Source organism: Magallana gigas, chromosome 1 (genome assembly GCF_963853765.1).
Source record: "Magallana gigas chromosome 1, xbMagGiga1.1, whole genome shotgun sequence".
NCBI classification, from domain to species: Eukaryota; Metazoa; Mollusca; class Bivalvia; order Ostreida; family Ostreidae; genus Magallana; species Magallana gigas.
This window is the reverse complement of record NC_088853.1, coordinates 16,305,659-16,329,538: the sequence shown is the minus strand read 5'-3', so window position 1 is coordinate 16,329,538 and position 23,880 is coordinate 16,305,659. Positions and strand designations below refer to the sequence as shown.

General features: G+C 33.8%; 2 protein-coding genes and 1 long non-coding RNA gene across 3 annotated transcripts; all 3 read right to left on the bottom strand.

The window, feature by feature from the left end:
* Window positions 1–2,254: 2,254 nt before the first annotated feature.
* Window positions 2,255–9,307, bottom strand: LOC136269704 (uncharacterized). The gene is made up of 4 exons (XR_010711390.1): window positions 9,084–9,307; window positions 7,620–7,690; window positions 7,128–7,215; window positions 2,255–4,033 (listed from the first exon to the last, which is right to left on the bottom strand). It is a non-coding gene; the product is annotated as an uncharacterized lncRNA (long non-coding RNA).
* Window positions 9,308–11,708: 2,401 nt separating this feature from the next.
* On the bottom strand, window positions 11,709–16,243 carry LOC136275664 (uncharacterized). The gene has a single exon (XM_066085306.1). It carries the CDS (start codon window positions 16,241–16,243, stop codon window positions 13,676–13,678), a length of 2,568 nt encoding a protein of 855 aa, XP_065941378.1. The 3' UTR covers window positions 11,709–13,675.
* Window positions 13,145–13,645, bottom strand: LOC136275666 (uncharacterized). Its single transcript, XM_066085309.1, has one exon. It carries the CDS (start codon window positions 13,643–13,645, stop codon window positions 13,145–13,147), a length of 501 nt encoding a protein of 166 aa, XP_065941381.1.
* Window positions 16,244–23,880: the final 7,637 nt, after the last annotated feature.

The following is a 23,880-nucleotide window of genomic DNA, read 5'->3' as shown; positions in this document are numbered from 1 at the left end:
AAATATGAACAAGTACATTGATAACTGTAAAACCTTGGTCATTTTTTTAGAACTAAAACCATATGATCTAATGGGAGTTTTGATCCTAGATTTTATAGTATTACGGGACGGTATATTGTAGTTTGGTGCGACGATAGACATCAGTATTTTAAAGCCTTTGCTTTCGACCATTTAATTGTAACGGCATCTAATCAAACACAACCATATCAACAATCGCACGTGTAATATCATCTGTCTCTTTTCCCGAGAAGTTACGGCTTCTTGGAGAATAGACAAATTTCCATAAAGTCGGTTGTTTTTCTGGAGTTTCTGGCCTGTCAAATTCCTCCTTATGTTTAAGACGAATGTGCTTTAACATAAGTTCATTTCGCACAGCTGACATTTTACGTTTTTTGAATCTTCAGTTCTTTTAAAATATTTCCAGACCTTTGAAGTCACTGGCAGCATTTTAGGTCTGTTCAATTTCTCAACTATGTGATATCTAATCTACATAATAGACTATTTAAACGATGAATTATCTAATAAACTTAGAAATATTAAAAAATATACATTCGAGTAACCGAGTACCGATTTAAGTATTCGATATGCGGACATTTGATCGAGTACCCGGTTAACCTTATCTCATGTATCACATGTTTCATATTTTTGTTAAACTACTATCTCTTGTATAAACATTATAGGTTTTATCTGCGCGACACTTTTACAAAGAGATGTCAGCAATTTTACGCATAAAAAGTTCAAAGTCAAGCAAACATTTCATTTTCGAGAAGATTCGTATTAGCTTATGAAAAACAATTATAAAACAGCGTTAAACAATTTTTCAATTATGTACAAATAATTCTAAACCGTTCAACTTTATGATTTTGTTACTTATTCAACATATGTCAATCATTCGACTTAAAGCTACATAATAATTAATCATGTTGTCACATGGCATATGAATACACAGTGCAACCCGAACATCTTATCACGTGAATGTTATTCCCGATTATTTAGCTAAATATGTAATATAAAACGAGTATGTAAGCTTAATGAAATGATATAAATAAACTTATTGCTGCATTACTGTTAACTTAATTTTATTCGCGACCACTTTATTTCACGTTTACTTCCGATGAATTGATCCGCGACGACTCATGTTCGTAACCAAGATTAATCCAGACCCTAGTTTTAATAACAACCAAACAAGAAGAACTAATTGCGGCGAGAAATATTCGCGACTACGAGACTCTACAATATTCTACTCTATTAGAGAATTCCGCTTTAAAAAAAGAAAGATGTAAAGTTAGTTCTGCTGTAACGACTTTCTCTTTTAAGCAGGGTTTGCTGATATGAGGGCATGCGTAACTTCTCCTTATGTGCATTATGAACTGTTATCATATAATATCCTTTTATTCTACGAAATAATTTTCGATGAAAAGCATGTGATTCATTTTATTATATAGTTTGCAATTTTGTACCAACACACTTTTGAAAAAAAAATTCTTTAAAAATAAAAAAAAACATCTACGAACTTTTTACCCATTAATTTAATATCACAATAACTTTTTAATGATATTATAATTCAATTCTGGTTGTAACGCGGTATTTGATTGGAGAAAAAAAAATAGTTTAATGGAGTACAGTTTCTTTGAAAATATGCCCAACAATTCAAAAGTTGTTTAAATCTCACGAAAATGCATATATATATATATATATATATATATATATATATATATATATATATATATATATATATATATATATATATATATATATATATATATATATATATATAACACATGCTTGTATAACCTGGGTGGTACGTCACAAGACACGTCACAATGCACCAACGTCAAACAACAACTAATCCGCTTGAAGTTACGTTTGAAATTTGAACCGATTAATATCTCACTCTAAATTTACAGTAAATTATAGAAAAATAAGTTATACGGAATAAACTAAATATCTACCCAAGTTATGTTGGTATAACCTTGGTTAGAGCAAATTACGCTTTTTCAGTATCTGCTTTGAGGATTATAAAGCTTAAACTTCCCCAACGAGTATAACATTGAGTTCATTCCTTAAAGATCAATTTTGATCCTCGGAATCTTCTGTTTTCAAACATGCACACACCTGGCGGGTGCCCTTGCCAGGGTGTTTTACCGAAAACTTTCCTCCTCTATATGGGGAGTAGCCCGTGTTTCAATTTGTATATAAAGGGGAGAATGAAAACAACTTCCTGATGACTCTTTTTAATTCACTAAATTTTCATACATGACATTTTAAAAATAAATACTAATGATTTACAAATTAATAATAATTCGCAAATTACAAGTAATTAAAGTTCATTGAATCATTAAATTTTAAAAAGTCATTACAAAATCTCTGAAATCTGAATTTCGATTAAACCCCCTGGATTAATTTACTTCAACGTTGAAAATGCGTGCAAGTGTATTTATTTTATCATATATATATGTGCATTAAATTGGGTGACAGAAAGATAGCTTCCAGATGACTACTGGAGAGACGTGTTTCAAGCATCCTCATTTATCAGCACGGGCTGTCACAACGCACTTTGAAAAATTACGCACTTTGAAATTTTTCTTCAAAGTGTGTTAAATTTGGGACCAAGTCACGCACTTTGAAAAATATTTTTAAAGTGCATTGATGTTGTCGATATTAACCCGCTTAGAACAATTTGTTTTAGGGTTTAGTCGAAATATTTGATACTTTTTATGCAAAAATGACTTTTTTGGGCCTTGTTTAGCTCAATGGAATATATTTTAAAAGGAACTCAATGCATATTCAGCTAGATTGATAAACAATTTCTCGATTAGAATTATTGGTTTTCTCTTCTCATAAGCTTACTTAGTTTGACATTTAACACATAAAAAACAACTGGAGAGAATTGAATTCTTTAGATGTGACATAAATTGCATCGCTTAGCAACTGCATTTTCCTTTTGTTGTGTATGCAGCATCTGGACCATTTAGATATTCTAGAAACAAAACTGATTTACAAAACTGATATGGATTATGGAGATCATTGCATAACATATTTCAACTGGCTTTAAGGTACCTCACTAAACCTACACTTATACTGTTTAAGACACTACGTCACAAGATGGCGATTTAAATGTTTTGTTAACCTGATTATGTCGTTCGTTTGGGTTGTATAACGTCGTAGCTCAGTGGCTAAATTGGTCTTCAGAACCGCAGATCATGAGTTCGAATCCAGCTGGACCTTTTGTTCATGTTAACTGAATTAAATTTTTAAAAATGCAATTATTTATCAAAAATTGCACATTTGTTTGCCTATTAGACTTAAATACTTCTTTTCCATTATGATATCTATCATAATCAAGTAATTTTCTGCTGATTTGAGAAAAATTTTCACAGTGTAGTGAGCCACCTTCATTCGTGTGCTAATAAACAGACATGATAAGACAAAATGAAACGTTACACTGTAGTTGTGGTTCGCGAGATAACAAAAAATGCATGTTCTTATTCCCATTTAAACTATGCATTTCATTGTATGATAATGTCATTCCTATCAGGCTATTTGCAAAAAATTCAAAGGATTACTGAAGATTTGAAAAAGATAAAAAAAAAATCTGGTCAAAATACGTAATATAAAAACAGGTAATATTATACAATTATTTTAAATGTTTAATTGACATATTGTGGAATCTTTAATATACGTTGACTCCATTTTCGTGATATTCGTGGGTTGACCTCTCTCATGCAAGAGTTTTCTTCCTCGACAGAAACAAATTTAGACTTATCTTTCTAATCGAAACTGAAAACCGTGAATTAATAATTTTTTTCACAAATGTAATACAGCGGTGTATCACACCGTATGTCATTCCATCTCCCATTTTTCGTTAAATGAATGCAGTTTTCACTATCTCCTCCGCTCGGTTCTTCGGGTAACCAGTTAGTAAAGTTTATTAGCGTGTTCGAATGGTCCCATAAATATCCTCCCTCTGTGCTTCTGTCGTTACCTCCTGTCCACGCGCTGCAACTAAGGTAATTGTTGCTGTCACAATTGTCTGTCAAAGAAAGACACAACAGTTTCCATCATTGGTTCATTTGGGAATATTTACATTTACAAGTATGTTTCTTTATACTCTGTATTAACCTTAGAATAGCAAGACAGATTAATTTCTTTGTATTTCAAGATTTCTTTCCTCATATGAACCTATAGCATAGAAAAAACGTTTATTGCTGTATATTGACATTCGCAAATGTTAACGTTATTCCTTATATAAGCCTATAAAATAGCAAAGACGTTCAAACATTTTTCTGAAATTTTTAATGACATCACAATGACTACTGCACTCGCTAATTGTTTATAACGTTTATAATTAATAATTCTAGGGAGTTTGCCTTTCTCATTAGTAAATAATTATAAACAGCCATGCTAAAAAGTTCACCGAGATATGAACTTGATTGGTAAATCATATCTTTTGGAAAACCCTTTCGGTTTCACAGGAATTAATCACGTGACTAACCAAGTTCATATTCCAACTAACTTGATAACAGGATGTTCATTGCTTATTTCAGTTTTTTAATTTAAGAAATAAACAGCAATTTAAAGTCAGACGACACGTTCCTCGAGAATCTTTTTTGTATCTCCTCGTAATAAAGAGTTCCAATAAAAAAATATTAATTTTATAATTATTTTAAAAAGGATAAAAATTTAATTGTATGTGGTTGTGTGTCTAGATAGATGGCCGAGTGGTTAGAACCGTTGCCGCTCACTGCCAATAGCGTATAGGTTCTAGAGGTCGTAAGTTCAAAGCCCCACTCCGGCCGAGATAGAGTTCCAATTTAGTGAATTTTGCTGTCCTGTATATGTATTTATTTTTATATCAGCAATTCAAGTGTGTTTTTAAGAAGATCATATAGGAAATTGCATACTCTAGTACTTTGAAGAAATGCCTTGTATGGTACCCTAATTTTTGCTAAAAAAAGCTTGTCAAAATTGTAGTAAACCATCAACAAATTCCTGGAAAAAATTATATTAAATTGAGAAACGTGTCGTCTGACCTTAAAAGGTTCACTGGGACATGACGTCGGTTAGTCACATGATCGAATCCTGTGAAGCCCGAAGGGCTTCTCAGTAGGTTTGATCACGTACCAACCAACTTCCTCTCCCTCTGAACTTTTTAATATTGATGTTTATTACTTATATTTACGTTTGAAAAAGACAAAAAGTTTAGAATTATTAAAAATACCGAGATTTTATGTTTAAAATAATCCAAGCGAAAAGCGATAAGCGCGTGCTATGATCATTGTGACGTCACGAAAAAGTTCACCGGGATATGAATTTGGTTGGTCACGTGATCAAATCCTGTGAAGCCCGAAGGGTAGTCGGGTTACCGAGACCCCTCTGGTTTTATTATTGTACATTTGGACGATATTTAATAAAAATACACATACATGTGGAAAACGTGCAGTTAAAATCAAAGGGAAAATTTCCAAGATAACTTCATTCACATACTGTCATTTTTCCTCTAAAAATTTCACAGGAACTAAAACAGATTACGGAGAATGTTGACATCTTTTCTCCATTTGGAAGTCACTCGGAATACCTTGCATAATTTTTTATCGTTTTCGTCCGACCTTAATTATAGCTGATGCAATGCAAAATCCTAGTGGACTTTCTATTTCTAGCCGTGTATTGAAACATGAAAATCTAGAGGGGACGTTCCAAAAGAGAAATCTTGGGATTTGTTCATACTATTGAATGAACATCGTCTGAATTAAGAAGCATTTATAGATATCGAATAATTAAGGTAAGGTTTGCGGTTACAGGGAGATAACTCACACATTTTCATTGTGACGTAACACCAACTACCCTTTATTTCAGTTATGACGTCAAAATTTAAATGACGTCATAATTGATTTCAGTTTTTTTTATTTCGCGGTTTTTTTTAGTTTCAATGGAAAAATAAAAGGACACAAGCATTTTATCAATTTCCAGAAAAACGAAATCCACATCATATGGTTTTGAATAGTGTTTTAGAAACATCAGATAACACATATTCTAAGATACGTTTTTCCTGAAATCGGTGGACTTGGAAAGGTTTCAAATAAGATGTTTTCGTTAACATAATAGTAGTCCAAAATTAAGACCTTTGTTGCATTTTATTCCTTTTTTAGATAGTTCATCAGAAATTAATAAAAGTGAATCATGATATTAATAGTGATATTATTATCGAACATTTTAAGCATAAATAACCCCCATTATAGTCACATATCAAATGTACATATTTTCACGAAATTGTTTCATTTCATCAAAATGAAAATTGGAAATCATGAACTTTGACCTTTTGTAGTTATAAAACGGGACGGGCAAAATTCATTTGAATTTCATGAGAAAAAAGACTTTAGTATAGTGAACAAAATGGTATGTAACTTTGGTACAACCTCTAAAAAATGCAAGCCGCAAACCTTACCTTAAAGAAAATATTCGGCAAAAATATTTTGGGATAAACTTTAACTGAGTTCTTAATTGAGTTCCAGCTGAAATCGGCTCTTGAGGTGTTTTTCCGAGCTTTGCCGGAAACGTCCGAAAAGTTGCTATAGGAACGTATAGTTCAAAACATTTTAGCGATGACGCAATGCTGGGACGCAAGCGGGCTTTTTACATTACCATACTAAATGAAACTCAAAAATATCAAGAATTTAATATTCAGTTGAACTATTGCTGAAAATTATTTCAAATATTGATACGGAAGTCTTTGAATATGATAGGGTGATTAATATACGGTCGGGCGTGATCAAATCTTTGATCAAATCTTTAACCACGCCCGACCGTATTTGATCACCTCATCATACACAAAGAATTGTTTCTTAATGATATAATTTATACTGTATAAATCCGTGCTGGACTGATGATATAATGAAAGGTAGTAGATCCCACAAATAGTGTCACTCATAAAAATGAGTTGAGCAACGTGAATTTAAAACAATATTAGAGGCAAACCACCCAACCCAAAAATGACGCAAACACGCAAAATGTATACATTCATTTAAAAATACATATAATCGTCTGTGATAACCAAAATCCCCGAATACAAATAACCATCTACCCCCCCCCCCCCTCCATCTGCGAAATATCAAACAAATAACAATTACCTTTCATGATAAATGAAGCAGTCAGCCAATCGGATTCCTCTTTACTGTTGATCTCCACAAGGTAAGAGCACAGCTTCTGACACTCCAACTGTTAATATATAATCATAAGTACTAGTATAATTTTAGAAATAAATGCAAAAAAAAGAAGACAAATAATGAATATTACTAAACCTGAAGATTAGTTTTCCACCTTATAACCAATGTGTACAACGTATTTATGTCTGTACCATAAACAGTGTTAATTTTAACAAAAAATACCATAGACCCAACCAATACTGCTTTTATTTTTTTTCTATGTTCATGCAAGTTTAGATATGCACAATTATTTACTTTAATGTGGTGGCTGATTTGCTTTAAATAAGATATATTTAACAACAACAAAACAAAAAAAAAAACAACAAAAAAACAACCCCCTCCCCCAAAGATAATAATAATAAAAAAAAACCAACATTATTTTTATCAAACATTTTTTAGTCTTCCTTTACAAATTACCTTGGCTTCTTCCCAAGTGGCAGTTTTTTCTACATGATAATAATAATGTCCCATGTACGTCCAGTTTAAATCTGTAAAAATATCCATTAACATCTTAATCTGCACTGATAAGTTGTACAGCTTAAAGTTAATAAAGGACTGAACTGAAAATAAAATTTAAATATTTAACAATTACGGTAAGTATTAAACTTGTAAATAGGTAATTAATTGCCATGGACACTAATTTAAAATTATAAATCGCTAATTAATTACTCTCATTTGGTAAAAAAAAAAAAATCATATGTAAAAAAAAATTGATGAAGCTTTTACCGGTCTTCTACAAAGTTTTTTTTTCTTTGAAAATCAAAATTTAAAAATTTTATGCATATCTTCATGGTAAAAAAATCAAACCAAATATGATCTTGCTTAATCTTAATCAAAGGATTACTTAAGGTCAAGATCTAGTAAATGAAAGATGCCTACAGGTTTATGAAATTCTAGATATGAATTCGTTTAATGATGCTTCATAACAATATCTTTGTTTCATATGTTGTACCGGGGCTTAAAGTTTTGGTAAACACAATGAAAAATCATGTTTTAAACTGTCATTTTCAATGAAATATGAAGGATAAAAGTAACAAATTTAGGAGTTTTGTCCATTTTTGACGTACGAAATACATCTAGAATGCCTACAGTCTCTCCAAAAACGGCATTCAACAAGCCCTTGACATCCTCTTTAAAATGATGTTAAATTGAATATAGGTACCGGGATTACATTTCCCGTGATTAAATATAGAATGTCAAAATTTTGTTTTATTTTCTACATAATTCCTTTAAAGCCGTGAAATACGGGAAAAGATTCATCAAATCAATTATGACGTCATAATGGTTCTAGCAACAAAAAGGCAGTCTTGAATCATTTACTAGATCTTGACCTTAAATCAGTTTGTCTTTTACTAAATTTTAATCTAGAGGGAAAAATTGTCACATGGCAGAACAATTTTTCATAATAACTTAATTTTTACTGTACATTGAATTTTTTTTAAAATCAAATTGCTCTCGTTTTTAGCTAAATTGAATGTGCGTAGTGAAGCGACTTTTTTTAACCTTACCGGTAACATTAATATAAAAACAATTTTTATAAAAAAGACGCTCCTTTAATCTGGGTCAAAAGGTAGAACCATTTTAACAAGAGCTTGGACTTTGGGTAGTTATGGAAAACAGCAATGTGACGTAAGCCTGTTTATTTCATTACTAGCCACTCAGCCATGGCTCTTTGAAATCAGCAAGATTTGTCTGGCTTTTGGGCTAAGACTACGTAATCGGTGCATAATTCACTTCAAATAGCGTCATTTTAACTTGTTCTGGCGCAAGGTATAGATACTGAAAGTCCAAGGTCTTGTTGAAATGGTTCTTATTACGTTTGTTTGAATATAACCGCCGGCCATATTACAGAACGAGTTTCGATGTATATTCATTTCTTACCTTTTCGGAAACGAAGTAGTTGGTCATTTTTCGAACTCAAAAACTGATACGAGTAGCCTGGCTTGTTTACGCAATGGACTGCGTTGCACTGTTTGTTTGTTTCGTTGAAAAGAAACTCTGTGCAAAAGCTATCTTCTGTGCACACCGTTCCACATTGCAAAATACTAAAATTTGGATAAGACACCGTTAAAGGGTAGTTAGTTGCCTCGATGTCCAGTACCGAGTAATAAACACTTCTCTGCTTACAGAAAACTTGAAGAAATAAAGTGACGAAAACATAATGCGATGTTTGGAACATGTTTTCTTCTGCGTGTCCCTTTACCGTCTGTTTTTGAACAAGTCGTTGCGTTAATTTTTAACTTAAAAAACGAGATCGATTTCTAGATTCGTTAATATTTCATCGTCAAATCCAACCAATACTATATGTGTTTCAGTCGTGACCTGTATATATGAACGATTTTTAAAGTATGCAAATTAACATTTAAAAAAGAGGTTTGGAGAAAACGAGTCTCTTTGAAACAACAATTGTATGCAGCTTGTTTTGTTTGTTTTTGTCTGTCCACGAAATATACTGTCGGGTTTATAGTTTATATTAATAATATTAATATGAAATTATTTGGATGGCTCAGCTTCAGATATTTATGAATTACAATGTATCTGTAGAATTTAACATTCTTTGCATTATTATGGGGTACATTTGCGTGATCAAATCCAACAAAGCCCAAAGTATTGCATATTTCGTTTTTGTTGGACTTTAAATCCCATGTACTGTCACGATTAATGCAACAATTGCCCACGAATTGCTAAAAGTTAAAAATCACCATTATTTGCCATGTCAGACTTGCGATAACTCTACAGACGGTGCTTTTTTTAATCTAGTACGACTCGACTACGATGTCTGCTCGACTATGTACGATGTGTGTGCGATAACAGGACGAATTGTGGTAATGCATATACGATTAAGTATTGCACACTTTGAGATCTTCGTACAAGCAGATAAGATGGGAGACGATTTTTAAACGATACTCTTACGAATGAGTACGAAACTGTACGATTGATACACGATATTCCCACGAAAAGATACGAGTTTAAACGAATATGTACATGTAACTGCGTGGTGTGTTAATTTATAAAGTGATCATTATACAAATTAATAATTGCATTTTTGCGAAAAATACTTACCTGGATTTATTTTTTTTTTAATTTGACAACAGAAGATTATACAGAGTAATATTCCTATGAATTATAAAAAAAATTGAAAACAAGTACACGTAGTGTGGGTTAAGATTACCAACGAATGCCATATGGAGACAATGTTTGCAACTGTGACTAAAAATGTTTTAATAGTTTGCTGACATACGTTTATTAATTGTTGTATTTATAAACGAACAAGAAGATCGTTCGTTGGTGTGTTATAGTTCATAAATGATTTAATAATCATGAAAGCGGCAGCAGTAATTTTTGATTTATACCATGAAAATTATTAATGAAGAAAAAAAAATGTTAAATGAAACATTACAATTATATCTAAAATTTTGAAAGACGATGTTCTGCAAGTAACTTGCATAGTCACTGGACGATGTACTTAGGGATCAAAAAAAGAGTACTATTACGAAACACTGACTTGGCTCGTATTTTCGTACTTACTTGTAGTTCACTCGCAGAACTCTCGTATTGCAATCGCCCCCGATCGCCTGTTTTCGTATAGTATTCGCAGCAATTCGAACTACATTCCCATTTATTTGGAGAACATTTGGGGAGGACTTGAGAAACAATCGCATAAACTCGAAAAATACTCGGGGTAGATCTTAGAATATTCGTAGCAACGTAAGTTCTACGAAGTTTCGCATTTTTTCTAAGAATGTCGAAGATTTATTGCGACTATATGCACGAGTGCAGAGCGAGTGTCGTGCGAAAGTCTACGAATACTTAAAAAAAAAATCGTACTGTGGGTACGATTGTTTTGAACATTCTCAAAACATTTACCGTACTTGGCGATTTGCACGACTATCTCTATGGTGAACCCCGATCCCTGATGAAGTGCGGTTATTGAATTCGTACAGTATCGTAGCTCAACTGGTGACAGTGTGACAGCGGCTTAATATGAGAGAGAGAGAGAGAGAGAGAGAGAGAGAGAATCATTTGGGTACATGTAGTTGGTACTCTTAGTTTATTGAATCAATCAAATGTCGGGCCACATATCATTACTCTCAAACCATATACTGGGTTTAAAAAACTAATATACTCTGTAACTGTTTGGCTAAAATTGAACATGTGAATTTTTATGTTGAATAGCTTTTTCAATTATATCAATTAACTGCGCTTGTGTACGAGCTACATTTATGAACGACATGGTATGTTTAAAAAATTTGCATCACCTTTTTGTTTTTATTGTGCATCAATGATTAATAAAATTGCCTTGTTGAAAAAAATATTGCTGGTCTGCAAAGTTTTTTCCACATCAATAGAAAATGAATTATGTACGTGTATAAATATAAAACTGCTTGAATATATTACAAATATGTATAAAGGAGTTAAATCACTCATCAAGATGAATGGCAGGGTGTCTGTACTGGCCAGTGAAATGAGGAAACTTTGGTCACTTTTGTAAATGCGTTTTTATTTTATTTTGGAGGGTGACAAAACATGTAAGATGTATGACGAATGACGAATGACGAATGACGATTTACTACAAAAAATAGAGAAAAAATATTGTAAATAAACTAATTCAAAAAACACACACATACAAATTCATCCTAGTAAATATATGGTTGACAATGATGAAACATATGACTATCAGATATATCAGTATAACCTAATTCAATTAATCACAATAAGATATGCATCTAGAAACATAAATCTGAAATGCTCTAGCAAAGTTTGGCGACAGAAAAATGTAAACAAAGAGGCATAACTCTAGACAACCAAATGAGATACATGTAATATACATGTTGCAAATGGAGTTACCTCCCCTAATATATCAATTATAAACCTAACATAATCCAGCAAAGTTGCACACATGCCTCATAATTACATATAAGTACCTATATATAGCTTTATCAATATATCATTAATAATGACCTTGAAATATCCATGCATATGCATAAATAGTAACTTTATACCTACACTAAAGTATGAAAATTATCAAATGTACTGTAATATAATTCTACTGCACAATGTACATATGCATTGGAAAACATTCTAACAATATACATATTATAACACTCACCAATTAAGTAGTTTCCTCCAGAGAAAAGTACATTCAGTACAAAAGAAATGTAAACATGAGCCCGCCTAACACAAGTTCACGGGCTCTACACAAAAAAAATATTGAGCTCAAAAACTGATGACGTCAGATCAGGTATGACTAACTGCAGTACCAGCATAGATATGACTAATTGCAGTATTGGCGGCAACAACCCAGCCCCCTAATTGTGGAATGAATATGACACAATTACGTCGAAAATACTCTACATCATTAAGTTACAAACAACCTAGTTTTTATCAAATTTGTGTCTTGACTAGCAATTGTTCCTAGAAAATGTCAACAATGAACAAACATTCAATGATCACAAATAATAATACAGAAATTTACACGAGTTCGTAATAATCAAACAGTTCTAACAATCTCCTTCTAGAATCCGGCAGAGTTTATCAACGGGGCGGATCAGAATATTTGTCGCAGTTTTAACTTTAACTTGTCGCACAAGTCCATTGCAGTCCGGTATAGTTTCACAAATAATGCCCATAGGCCACGAGTTTCTCGGAGAATTAGAATCGACTATTAACACAACATCACCAATTTGCAAGTTCCGTTTGCTTTCTTGCCACTTCTGTCTTTCTTGTAAAAGCGGTAGGTATTCCCGTACCCATCTATGCTAAAACAGGTTTGCCATATATTGAACTTGTCTCCACCGTCTCCTGTGATAGATGTCGTCCTTATCAAAAACTCCTGGAGGCAGGTTCTGCTTCCGCTTCATTAAGAGCAAATGGTTTGGTGTAAGTGGTTCCAAATCAGAGTGGTGATCTGTATTCTTCGTGATCGGTCGATCGTTGATCATCTATTCGATTTCACACATCAGGGTATTAAGTCCTTCGTCGTCCAAGGTCTGTTCCCTTAGAACGCTGTTCATGGCCTTGCGAATAATTCGAATGATTCTTTCCCACACTCCACCATGATGTGATCCAGCTGGTGGGTTAAATTGCCAGTTTACATTCTTCTGTAACATTGAATTTTGAATCTGGTGTTGATTCCATTCCTGTATGGATCGGGCAAGTTCACGTTCGGCACCAACAAAATTAGTTCCATTATCAGAACGTATCTTCGTACCTTGTCCCCTTCTGGCAATAAAGCGTCGCAAGGCATTTATGTAAGAATCAGTGTCCAATGAAGCTGCTACTTCCAAATGTACAGCTCGACTTGCCAAGCAGGTGAATATTACGCCATAACGTTTCACACGACTTCTCTTTTGTTTTACTTCGAACGGTCCAAAGTAATCGACTCCTACTCTGCTAAATGGTGGTTCATCTGGAACGATACGATCCTTTGGTAGATTTGCCATCTTCTGCTCTTCAACTTTCGACTTGAATCGTCAACATGTAACACATCTTGATATCAGCTTCCTGATGGCTGACGGAGCATGAATAATCCAATACATTTCTCTTAACTTTGCCAACATATGGTTTCTACCACTATGCATCAGTTCTTGGTGAATTTGTCTAAGAATGATTGTTGACACATGATGATCTGTGGATAGAATAACTGGAAGTTTCATCTCTGCTGGAATACTTGACTGGTGTAGTCGACCGCTGACACGTAAGATTCCATCATCCAAAAATGGATCCAAGTTCCTGATTCGACTTCTACGATTCACATGAGAGTTTCCTGAAACAATAGCATTGATTTCTGTGTCAAATTCTTGTTGTTGAACAAATTTCAGTATTGACTTCTCTGCCTCTTTAAGGTCTTGGTGCGATAGAACACTCTTATCATATGATTCTTGTAATATTGGACTAGAATTGAGTCTTTTCATGTTCACACGCCTTAACAATTCTTTCCGCACTTTCAGAATCCATGCCACTGTTCGTTTCAACAAGTACCACGAAGAATAATGTTGAATCAACTTGTTAACACACTCTGTAGAATTGTCTGAATTCTGTTGCTCTGCGATGACTGCTCTGACGGTAACTCTTTTCACCTCTGGGTCATTGTCCAATAATTCTGTATCAGCGATCTCCATTGAATGTTTGGGCCACTGATCCCAATAAAAAAAACTTGGGGCCTTGATCCAGTTTTCTTGCATGATAAGGCTGTTGGCTGATATACCTCTTGATGCGTAATCAGCTGGGTTGACTTTCGTGTTAATGTATCTCCAATTGCTTGGCTGCGATCCTTCATGTATCACTGCTAGTCTGTTAGCAACGAAAGTATGAAATCTTGCTGTTCTGTTCTGAATATAACGTAATACTGCCATACTGTCGGTCCAGAATATAACGTGATCGATGGGCATGTCTAGCTCGGTCAGTAACAACTTGTTGGTTTTGACGGCTATTGTAGCTGCCGTCAACTCCAGTCTTGGAATGGTTGTCTGTTTAAGTGGTGTAACACGAGATTTTCCCATGATGAAGGAACAATGACGTTCTCCGTCTGTATTCTCCAGTAGTAAGTAGGACACTGTGCCATACCCTGTTTCGCTTGCGTCAGAGAAGTGATGTAACTGCGTAATGACTGGATCGAATCCAAAGGGCTTGATACCCCTGTTCACTTTGAAGTCTTCTAGTTTCTGGAGGTCCTGGTACCAATGATTCCACTGAATTACGAGGTCATCTGGAATTCTATCGTCCCATCCTAATTGCATCTTGCAAAGTTCTTGAAGGATACATTTGGCCTTGAGTACGAATGGAGCCAAAAATCCTAAAGGGTCATATACACTACTGACCATCGACGGAATTCCTCGTCTGGTAAGCGGTTGTTCGTTCAATTCCAGCTTGAAGTGAAAGAAATCAGACTCGACGCACCACTGGACTCCAAGGGCTCTTTCAATCGGCAAAGTATCATAATCTAGATCTAAAGTCTTTACTTCTTTAGCTCTCTCTGACACAGGTATTGAGTTCATGACATCTCGACTGTTGCTTATCCACTTTGAAATGTGAAAACCACCTTTGTCTAAAAGTCTTTGTAAGTCTTTCACTAAGATTACAGCCTCGTTCACAGATTTGACAGACTTAAGACAATCATCTACATAGAAGTTTTTGAGAACGGTGTTAACAGTCTCTTCACTGAAATATCCTTTCCAATCCTGAGCTGTTTTTCGAAGACAAAGGTTGGCACAACTAGGTGAAGATGTTGCACCAAACAAATGCACAACCATTTGGTATTCAGTTACACTTTTCGAAGGATCTCCATCTTTCCACAATAGGAATCGAAGAAATGAAGCATCCTGGAGAGGTACACGCACTTGGTAGAACATGCTGTCAATATCACCCATTACAGCTATTTCATCTTCCCGAAATCTGATCAGAGTTCCAATAAGTGTGTTTGTCAAGTTAGGGCCTTGTAACAACTGATCATTTAGTGAAGTTCCCTTGAACTTGGCTGCACAATCAAATACAACACGCAGTTTATTCTTCTTGGGATGAAATACACCATGATGCGGCAAATACCACACACGTCCATCATTTTGTTGTAGGTTCTCAGTAGGAACTTGCTGTGCGTAACCTTCGCTGATAATTTTGTCCATAAATGCTTTATAACTGTCACAAAATTCAATGTTGTTCTCAAATTTTCGGGATAATGAAATCAGTCTCTGTTCTGCTTGTTTTCTGTTGTTAGGCATTGTAACAGTTTTAGATTTGAAAGGTAAGTCAATGATATAATGTCCATCCTCAAAATGAACTGACTTTTTTACCAATTCTAGGAAAGTTTTATCTTCCTTTGACGGCTCTGGAACATCATCGATCGTCCGCTCACAAAAGTCATGATTAAACTGGTATCTTATCTGTTCTTCTAATCTTGCATCAATGCGATTGACCGTGACGAATGTGTTGAAAATGCCATTTTCTGGAACTGTGTCGATTGGTCCATTGATTACCCATCCAAGGATAGTCTTCATAGCGAATGGACCATTGTCTTTACTAGGAATTATGTCCCATGGTTCCATTGCTTTAGGAACATTGACACCAATTAACAAACCGATATCACTATCTATTGGTATTCTGTCAATGTGAATGTCACTTAAATGCGGCCATCTTTGAAGGTCCTCCAGTGAAATTATGTCTTTCCTGGACACAGGTAATTCTGGTTGTGTGTAAATAGGAGGAAGATCTATTGGATTGTCACCATTCACGTCAGTTATTTCGAGTCCAGAGAGAATATAACAATTTTCTGTTGTCCCATGGTTGTCAGATTTAACAAAGTCTTTTTGCCTTCAACGTGAAGTAAGTTTGCTATTTTCTCTGTACAAAATGTTGCTGTACTCCCTGAATCCAAGAAAGCATATGTATTAATGTATTTGTCACTGTTTCTTGATTTCAGTCGCACTGGTATAATGGGAAGCGCTTGCCTCACAAGTTCCCCAGCCCCCATATGCGCTGCCGAAGACACAGATGCTGACGGTACAGACAATCTGTTGTTGTTCTGGTCCGGAGGTTCAAAGCTCTGTCGAGGATCGAAGTGGAGTATAGAAGGATGAAATCTCTTACAATGAATACAATATGACTTGCGTTGACAAACTCCCTTCTGGTGTCCAGATTTTAAACAAGAAAAGCACAGTCCTTTCTTTTGTAAAACTGCATATCTGTCTTTCAGAGGAAGTTTCATAATGTTCTTGCACTCTTCCAAGGAATGTGACGAACCTTCACAATAGATGCATGGTTTCACAAAGGCACAACATTTTGGTTTGTATTGAACAGCAGCTGTGCGATTTTCTGTAGATGAATGGGACTCCATAGATTTTGTAGCAAAGTTCAGGCTCGGTCTTGAAAATGTGTTCACTTTTTCATTCTGTCGTTTTGGTGCACTTGAACTAGAATTCATGACTTCTTTTTTCATAGATAGGGTCATTCGCCTTTTTAGCTTCTTTGCGGACGAAGTTTACCAAGTTTTGAAATGTAACAGCTTCTTTTCTGTCCTTAAGCTCATACACCACATTTCGCCACTTTTCTTGTAAGTAGAATGGTAGCTTCCTAATTAGAAGTTTCATATTTTCTGAGTATTCAAGAATTCGAGCACTGTTTACGTTATTCACAGCAAATTGACACTCGGTTAAGAATATTGCATAAGAGTCTAATGCCTTCGAATTGTCTGGTTGAATTGCTGGCCAATCCAACGCCTTCTTGACGTAAGTATGAGCTACAACATCCGGATCACCATATCGATCCTTAAGTTCATCTAAAGCTTGTAGGTATCCTCTTGACGATTTACTACAAAAAATAGAGAAAAAATATTGTAAATAAACTAATTCAAAAAACACACACATACAAATTCATCCTAGTAAATATATGGTTGACAATGATGAAACGTATGACTATCAGATATATCAGTATAACCTAATTCAATTAATCACAATAAGATATGCATCTAGATACATAAATCTGAAATGCTCTAGCAAAGTTTGGCGACAGAAAAATGTAAACAAAGAGGCATAACTCTAGACAACCAAATGAGATAATATACATGTTGCAAATGGAGTTACCTCCCCTAATATATCAATTATAAACCTAACATAATCCAGCGAAGTTGCACACATGCATCATAATTACATATAAGTACCTCTATATAGCTTTATCAATATATCATTAATAATGACCTTGAAATATCCATGCATATGCATAATATAAAGTTAAGACATATCTTAGGAAGTCCATAAGATAAGACTGGAATAGTGTAAACGGATAAGTAATGAACTTAGGAAAAGGTTCTTTCCTAAGATATAACTTAGTCCTAAGTATGCTTTGTGAAACGGGCCCAAAGGGTACGATAACCTAATCATTTAAGAAATTTATCAAAAAGTATAGCGTTTCGTTTTCACAAACATGTTTAAAATTGACACGAATGGTTTTGGTGTCTGCTTATTAGTCAAAGCACAAGTCGCACAATTCACAAACAAAATGTTTTTAATCTCTAGAATTAACAACATTATCTGTACAATATTTATATAGGTTCCAAAATTGAACTGTTATATTGGATATGTTTAATATATATTATATTGTAGTTCTGTTATTTTGAATGGGACTATAACAATGATAACATGCAGTACATTAAAAAAACAAAATTAAAGTTCTATTGAATAAACTAAGCGGTGTAATCATACATATTTTAGAACGACATTAAGTTTCTCAGCTACATATACAAAGCGTAGAGAAGCTTGTATGAATTAATATAAATAATTCAGTGTTTAATCCATCTTTCTGTAAGTTTATTAAGTAAAATGTCTTTTTCTGCTTTGCTTATTTGGGTCACATTAAGCATGTTTTATATTATTCATTTTTTGAATGGTCGAATAATGAATGCAAATGATCACACGGGTAAAACGTTATGACAGTGTTTTGTGTATTTAACACATGATTGCTTCAGAGAATACTTTGAAATAGATTCTGCGCCTTAGAAAATAATCTACAGTTTACTCTTATAGCGTAGAAAATGCATAAGCACACACTAGTCAAAGAAATATTTTGTGAAGTAGTGTTCATATCAAATAGGAAAAAAATGGGGACGAAATTTTATTCCTTTATTGTCTTTCTTTGGGTTTTCTATGGTGGCATAGATCTGCCACCAATTGTCAGATAATTATGTTAACTTTTCATATGATAATGTCGACTTTTCAGATCTTTATGTCAACTTGTCAGATCTTTCTGTTGACTTGTCAGAAAATAACCATAGTAACTAGAAACTCAATATTTTGTTGCCAAAGCGTGTTAGTGCCACAAACTGCCATTTACTTGTCATCATAATATCATATAAGTCGACATAAATATCTGACAAGTTTACATAATCATCTGACAAGTCGACATAAAGATCGGACAAGTTTACATAATCATCTGCCAAGTCAACATAAAGATCTGACAAGTTAACATAATTATCTGATAGAAAAAATAATATGGCCACTAGTTTAAAGAAAATTATCATTTATATTGTAAGTCGACTTGATATTCATAACAGTGCATTATTTTCACAAATTTCTACAAACAGGTAGGGGACGTGTATTTCTTGTATGTTTAAAATTGACACGAATGGTTTTGGTGTCTGCTTATTAGTCAAAGCACAAGTCGTACAATTCACAAACAAAATGTTTTTAATCCCTAGAATTAACAACATTATTTGTACAATATTTATATAGGTTCCAAAATTGAACTGTTCTATTGGTTTTGTTTATTATATTGTAGTTCTTTTATTTTGAATGGAACTATAACAATGATAACATGCAGTACATTACATTAAAAAAACAAAATGAAAGTTCTATTGAATAAACTAAGTGCTGTAATCATACATATTTTAGAACGAAATTAAGTTTGTCAGCTACATATATAAAGCGTGGAGAAGCTTGTATAAATTCATATAAACAAGCATTCTGAGAGTATTGCATAAGCAATACACGTCCCCTACCGGTTTGTATTATTCTATGAAAGCTTCCAAGCACCCAACTATTTCAGAGCAATTGTAAACGAGAAGTCATGCTTTAATCAGAGATAAAAGAACAGAGGAAATTAAAACTATATAGTTGATATAGAAATTAAATAGGAAATAGGCAAAATAATACTCTTCATTTCATCTCCTGTAATTTCGCCAAGTCTATTCTGTATTCGCTGGTAAAAATTTGTAAAAACAATGCACTGTTATGCACAATATCATTTCTTACCGTCTTCTGTACCCCGAATCAAACCAAACAGTTAAACAGCCCAACCCGACAACGAACCCGATTGTAATAATACAAAAAAACCCTGCCGATTAAATTTACAACACAATGCTTGACACTATTTTATAGAATTTATTTGTTTGTTAGAAATGATAAAAGGAATGGTACAGGAAAAGGAATGGTACAAGTAACGCACGATATTATTACTGACTACATACTGACCTCGTTTATTCAGTTACACACCGAACCCGATAACGAACCCGAACATTAAAAAATTGGAATATAAAAAATTAATTTTCTCGAAAATATGTCAATCAGACGCTACAAAAGTGTAAACTTGATCTGTAGTTTGACATTTTGAAGCTGTTCAGCAAGTTTCATATTATTCCCCAAATGCATAAAGAAAAAAAGTGTGGAAAACTGAAGTGGGACAGACAGACGGACTGACGGACGGACGGACAGACAGACGGACGGACGGACGGACGGACAGACGGACAGACGGACTGACGGACGCAGAGGAAAGCTATAGTCCCCTCCGGTGAAACCGGTAGGGGACTAATAATTCAGTGTTTAATCTATCTTTCTGTAAGTTTATTAAGAAAAATGTCTTTTTCTGCTTTGCTTATTGGAGTCACATTAAGCATGTTTTATATTATTCATTCAATTTGAATGGTCGAATAATGAATGCAAATGATCACACGGGTAAAACGTTATGACAGTGTTTTGTGTATTTAACACATGATTGCTTCAGAGAATACTTTGAAATAGATACTGTGCCTTAGAAAATAATCTACATTTTACTCTTATAGCGTAGAAAATGCATAAGCACACACTAGTCAAAGAAATTATTTGTGAAGTAGTGTTCATATCAAATAGGAAAGAAATGGGGACGAAATTTTATTCCTTTATTGTCTTTCTTTGGGTTTTCCGCCCTATAGAAAGCCATACTATAGAATCTTCGATCCTCAGCAATGTTTGATAACTCTAAACTATCAGGAAGGTTTTTGTATTTGTTACACACATTCGCCTTTTATTTATATACTTAATTGTTCCTGAAGTATATTATTTTATCATTTTTTTCAACAAATATTCATTGGCAGTGCCTCTCGGCTTGCAGACGAAGTTAGCAACCTTCTTGTTAGTCCCCTACCGGTTTTCACCGGAGGGGACTATAGCTTTCCTCTGCGTCCGTCAGTCCGTCTGTCCGAAAATTAATTTTTTATATTCCAATTGTTTATGTTCGGGTTCGTTATCGGGTTCGGTGTGTTTTGAATAAACGAGAATAGTATGTAGTCAGTAATAATATCGTGCATTATTTGGACCATTCCTTGTATTGTTTCTAACAAACAAATTATATCTGTAAAATAGTGTCAAGCCTTGTGTTGTAAATTTAATCGATGGTTTTTTTGAATTATTACAATCGGATTCGTTATTGTGCTGGTCTGTTGATTCGGGGTACAGAAGATATTCATAACAGTGCATTATTTTCGCAAATTTCTACAAACCGGTAGGGGAGGTGTATTGCTTATGCAATACTCTCAGAATGCTTGTATTATATATAGAGAGCGTCTATTTTTCTAAAATTTTTGTTTTAGGTAATATTGGGGCAATAAATGAATAAATTAGATTAGAAATATGTCATAATATAATATAATTTAATTTTTAAAAAGAGTAAAATACCGGGGTATTTATACTTGGGGGTGGGGTGGAAGGGTTGGGGGGTTGAGGGGTTGGGGGCGATCTTGTCCTCAAGCACCTGTGTTGTAAACAAAAAATTCGCCTACCCATGTGTAATAAACCCTTTAATGTGTTATTCATGCATTTAGAAGTTCTTGCAACCTGAATGCCGCGATCAAAATTAAAGCCGTAACGTTCGAGACAGGTGTGCATGTTTAAACGTCAGTAGCAATTGAAGAGCGATCAAAAAAAATATGGCGACCAAATGAGTTTTATGAATTCATGTCAAATTTAAGTTCAGTTGCGAAGCAATTATTTTTTATTCATGCATCATTATCCAACAATCGACAAACAAGTTGTACATTTTTTTTAAGCAGGGTGTCAGCGCGAGGGGGTCTTTAATGTGAAAGGAAGCCGGTGTGCTCGGAGATGCGTTCGGTGTATTTACCAATAAAAACACAAAAGATAATTAAAATAGTAAATAAATACATTAATACGATATTTTTATTTACTATAAACGTTCCTTAAACGCCAATGACTGCTCTGTATTTTCTACCTGGTGATTGGTTCGTGCAAACAGATGTCGAAATGGCCTATGTGTCGCCATATATTCCTAGAACCAGAGTTTACAATACTGCTTAAGTATGTACTTAAAATGTTTTTAACAATTCGGAAACATTTAATCCTTTAAAAAGTATTTTTTTTTAATCCTTGAATACTTTAGTCATTGTTTAACTTAGCGTTCCATGTGTTGAAATGCGATCCATTTTATTTTATATTTTTTTTATTCATACAAATCTGTATACTGGTAGGTGATTTCATTATTTTCATAAATTGTTTTCATAGTAATATCTTAAGGCAGCATGTTTACTCTGCCCAAAACTGATTATCTTGCATGTTCAAGTTCTTTATTCCAAGATTTATAAATTACACAGTTCTTTGGTATTTGAAGTATATGTAGATAGTAACTGTTTAACTTTATACTAGATACTTGGTTTCCGGGAGTAGTATTTTTTAATATACTTTTCTCTTAAACTACGAAAAGATTGACAAATAAGTAAAACAAAATTAATTCATCTTCAATCTCAGTTAAGTTGCAAAAGTCACGTGTTAAATTATCACACCTCCCTGTTTCAATCTTTAAGTCATGTGAATACAACCATAATTTATTTACGATATTTTACATGAATTGATTTCTTTAGATAAAGTTGCAAACAAAAGTAGTCAACAACATGTTGATACAATATACATTTTGATGCATTGCATATAACATGAACAACTTTTTGTTTAAAGTCATCAAACATTCTATCATATAATATGATATCTTACATGACTGATTCTTTCATACATATAGCACTTGGATATAAATTCACCATGCCTAAGGTAGCAAGGGACGGTTTCGAATAAAGTACCCGTCAATATTTTTGTAAAATTGAGAGTTGCTGACTTGAAGGCTTATGAGTGTTGCTAAAATTCATGAAATGATTTTTAATGATTATCATTAGTTAGAGGGGTGTCTTTTGTTGAAATTGATATGCAATATGTAGGCTTCATATCTTAGGTACACGAGAATCAGAAGTAAAATACGAAACCTGCGGATATGACTGTTGTGTTGACTTTACACAGTGAAATTGCAAGTTACAGACAGGAGGTAAAATAACACGAAAAGTAGGTGGATGGGACATTGTAAACTATACACCGGTAAGTTTTTGACATGTGATAGTGCAACATGCACGCGGTACGGAAGGTCAACCCTCTGCAGGGAATTACCTGAGGGAGGTCTAAAACGCTGAAAAATCATGAAAAATTAGCAAAAAAAGAAGTGGTCGAAATCTCATAAAAACCAGTATGTAGAGATTTTTACAGGTTTTGACTAGTAATTTTCTTCAGAAATTGGTGATTGGCCTTATAAAGAGTGAATTAAAAGTATTTGTGCTGAATGGGAACTGAGGAAATTCTAGTTACAGAGTTCCGAAGACATGCATTCTTTGGCTACAAGGAATCGTATAACAAAAACTGTCCCCTGCCACACTAAGTGCATAATTCTTTGATTACTTGATTAACTAAAACATAACTGGATTACCCACTGAACCAGATACATGTACTAATAATTTAAATAAACCATACAAAAACAATCATTAACCGGCCAAATGAAAAAATATTCTATTTTCAAATGTATATCAACAAAGTATTTTAACCTTCAACACATAAAATGTTCTGTATTATAACGCATGCTCAGCAACAAAACTTTTAAACTATGTACAGTA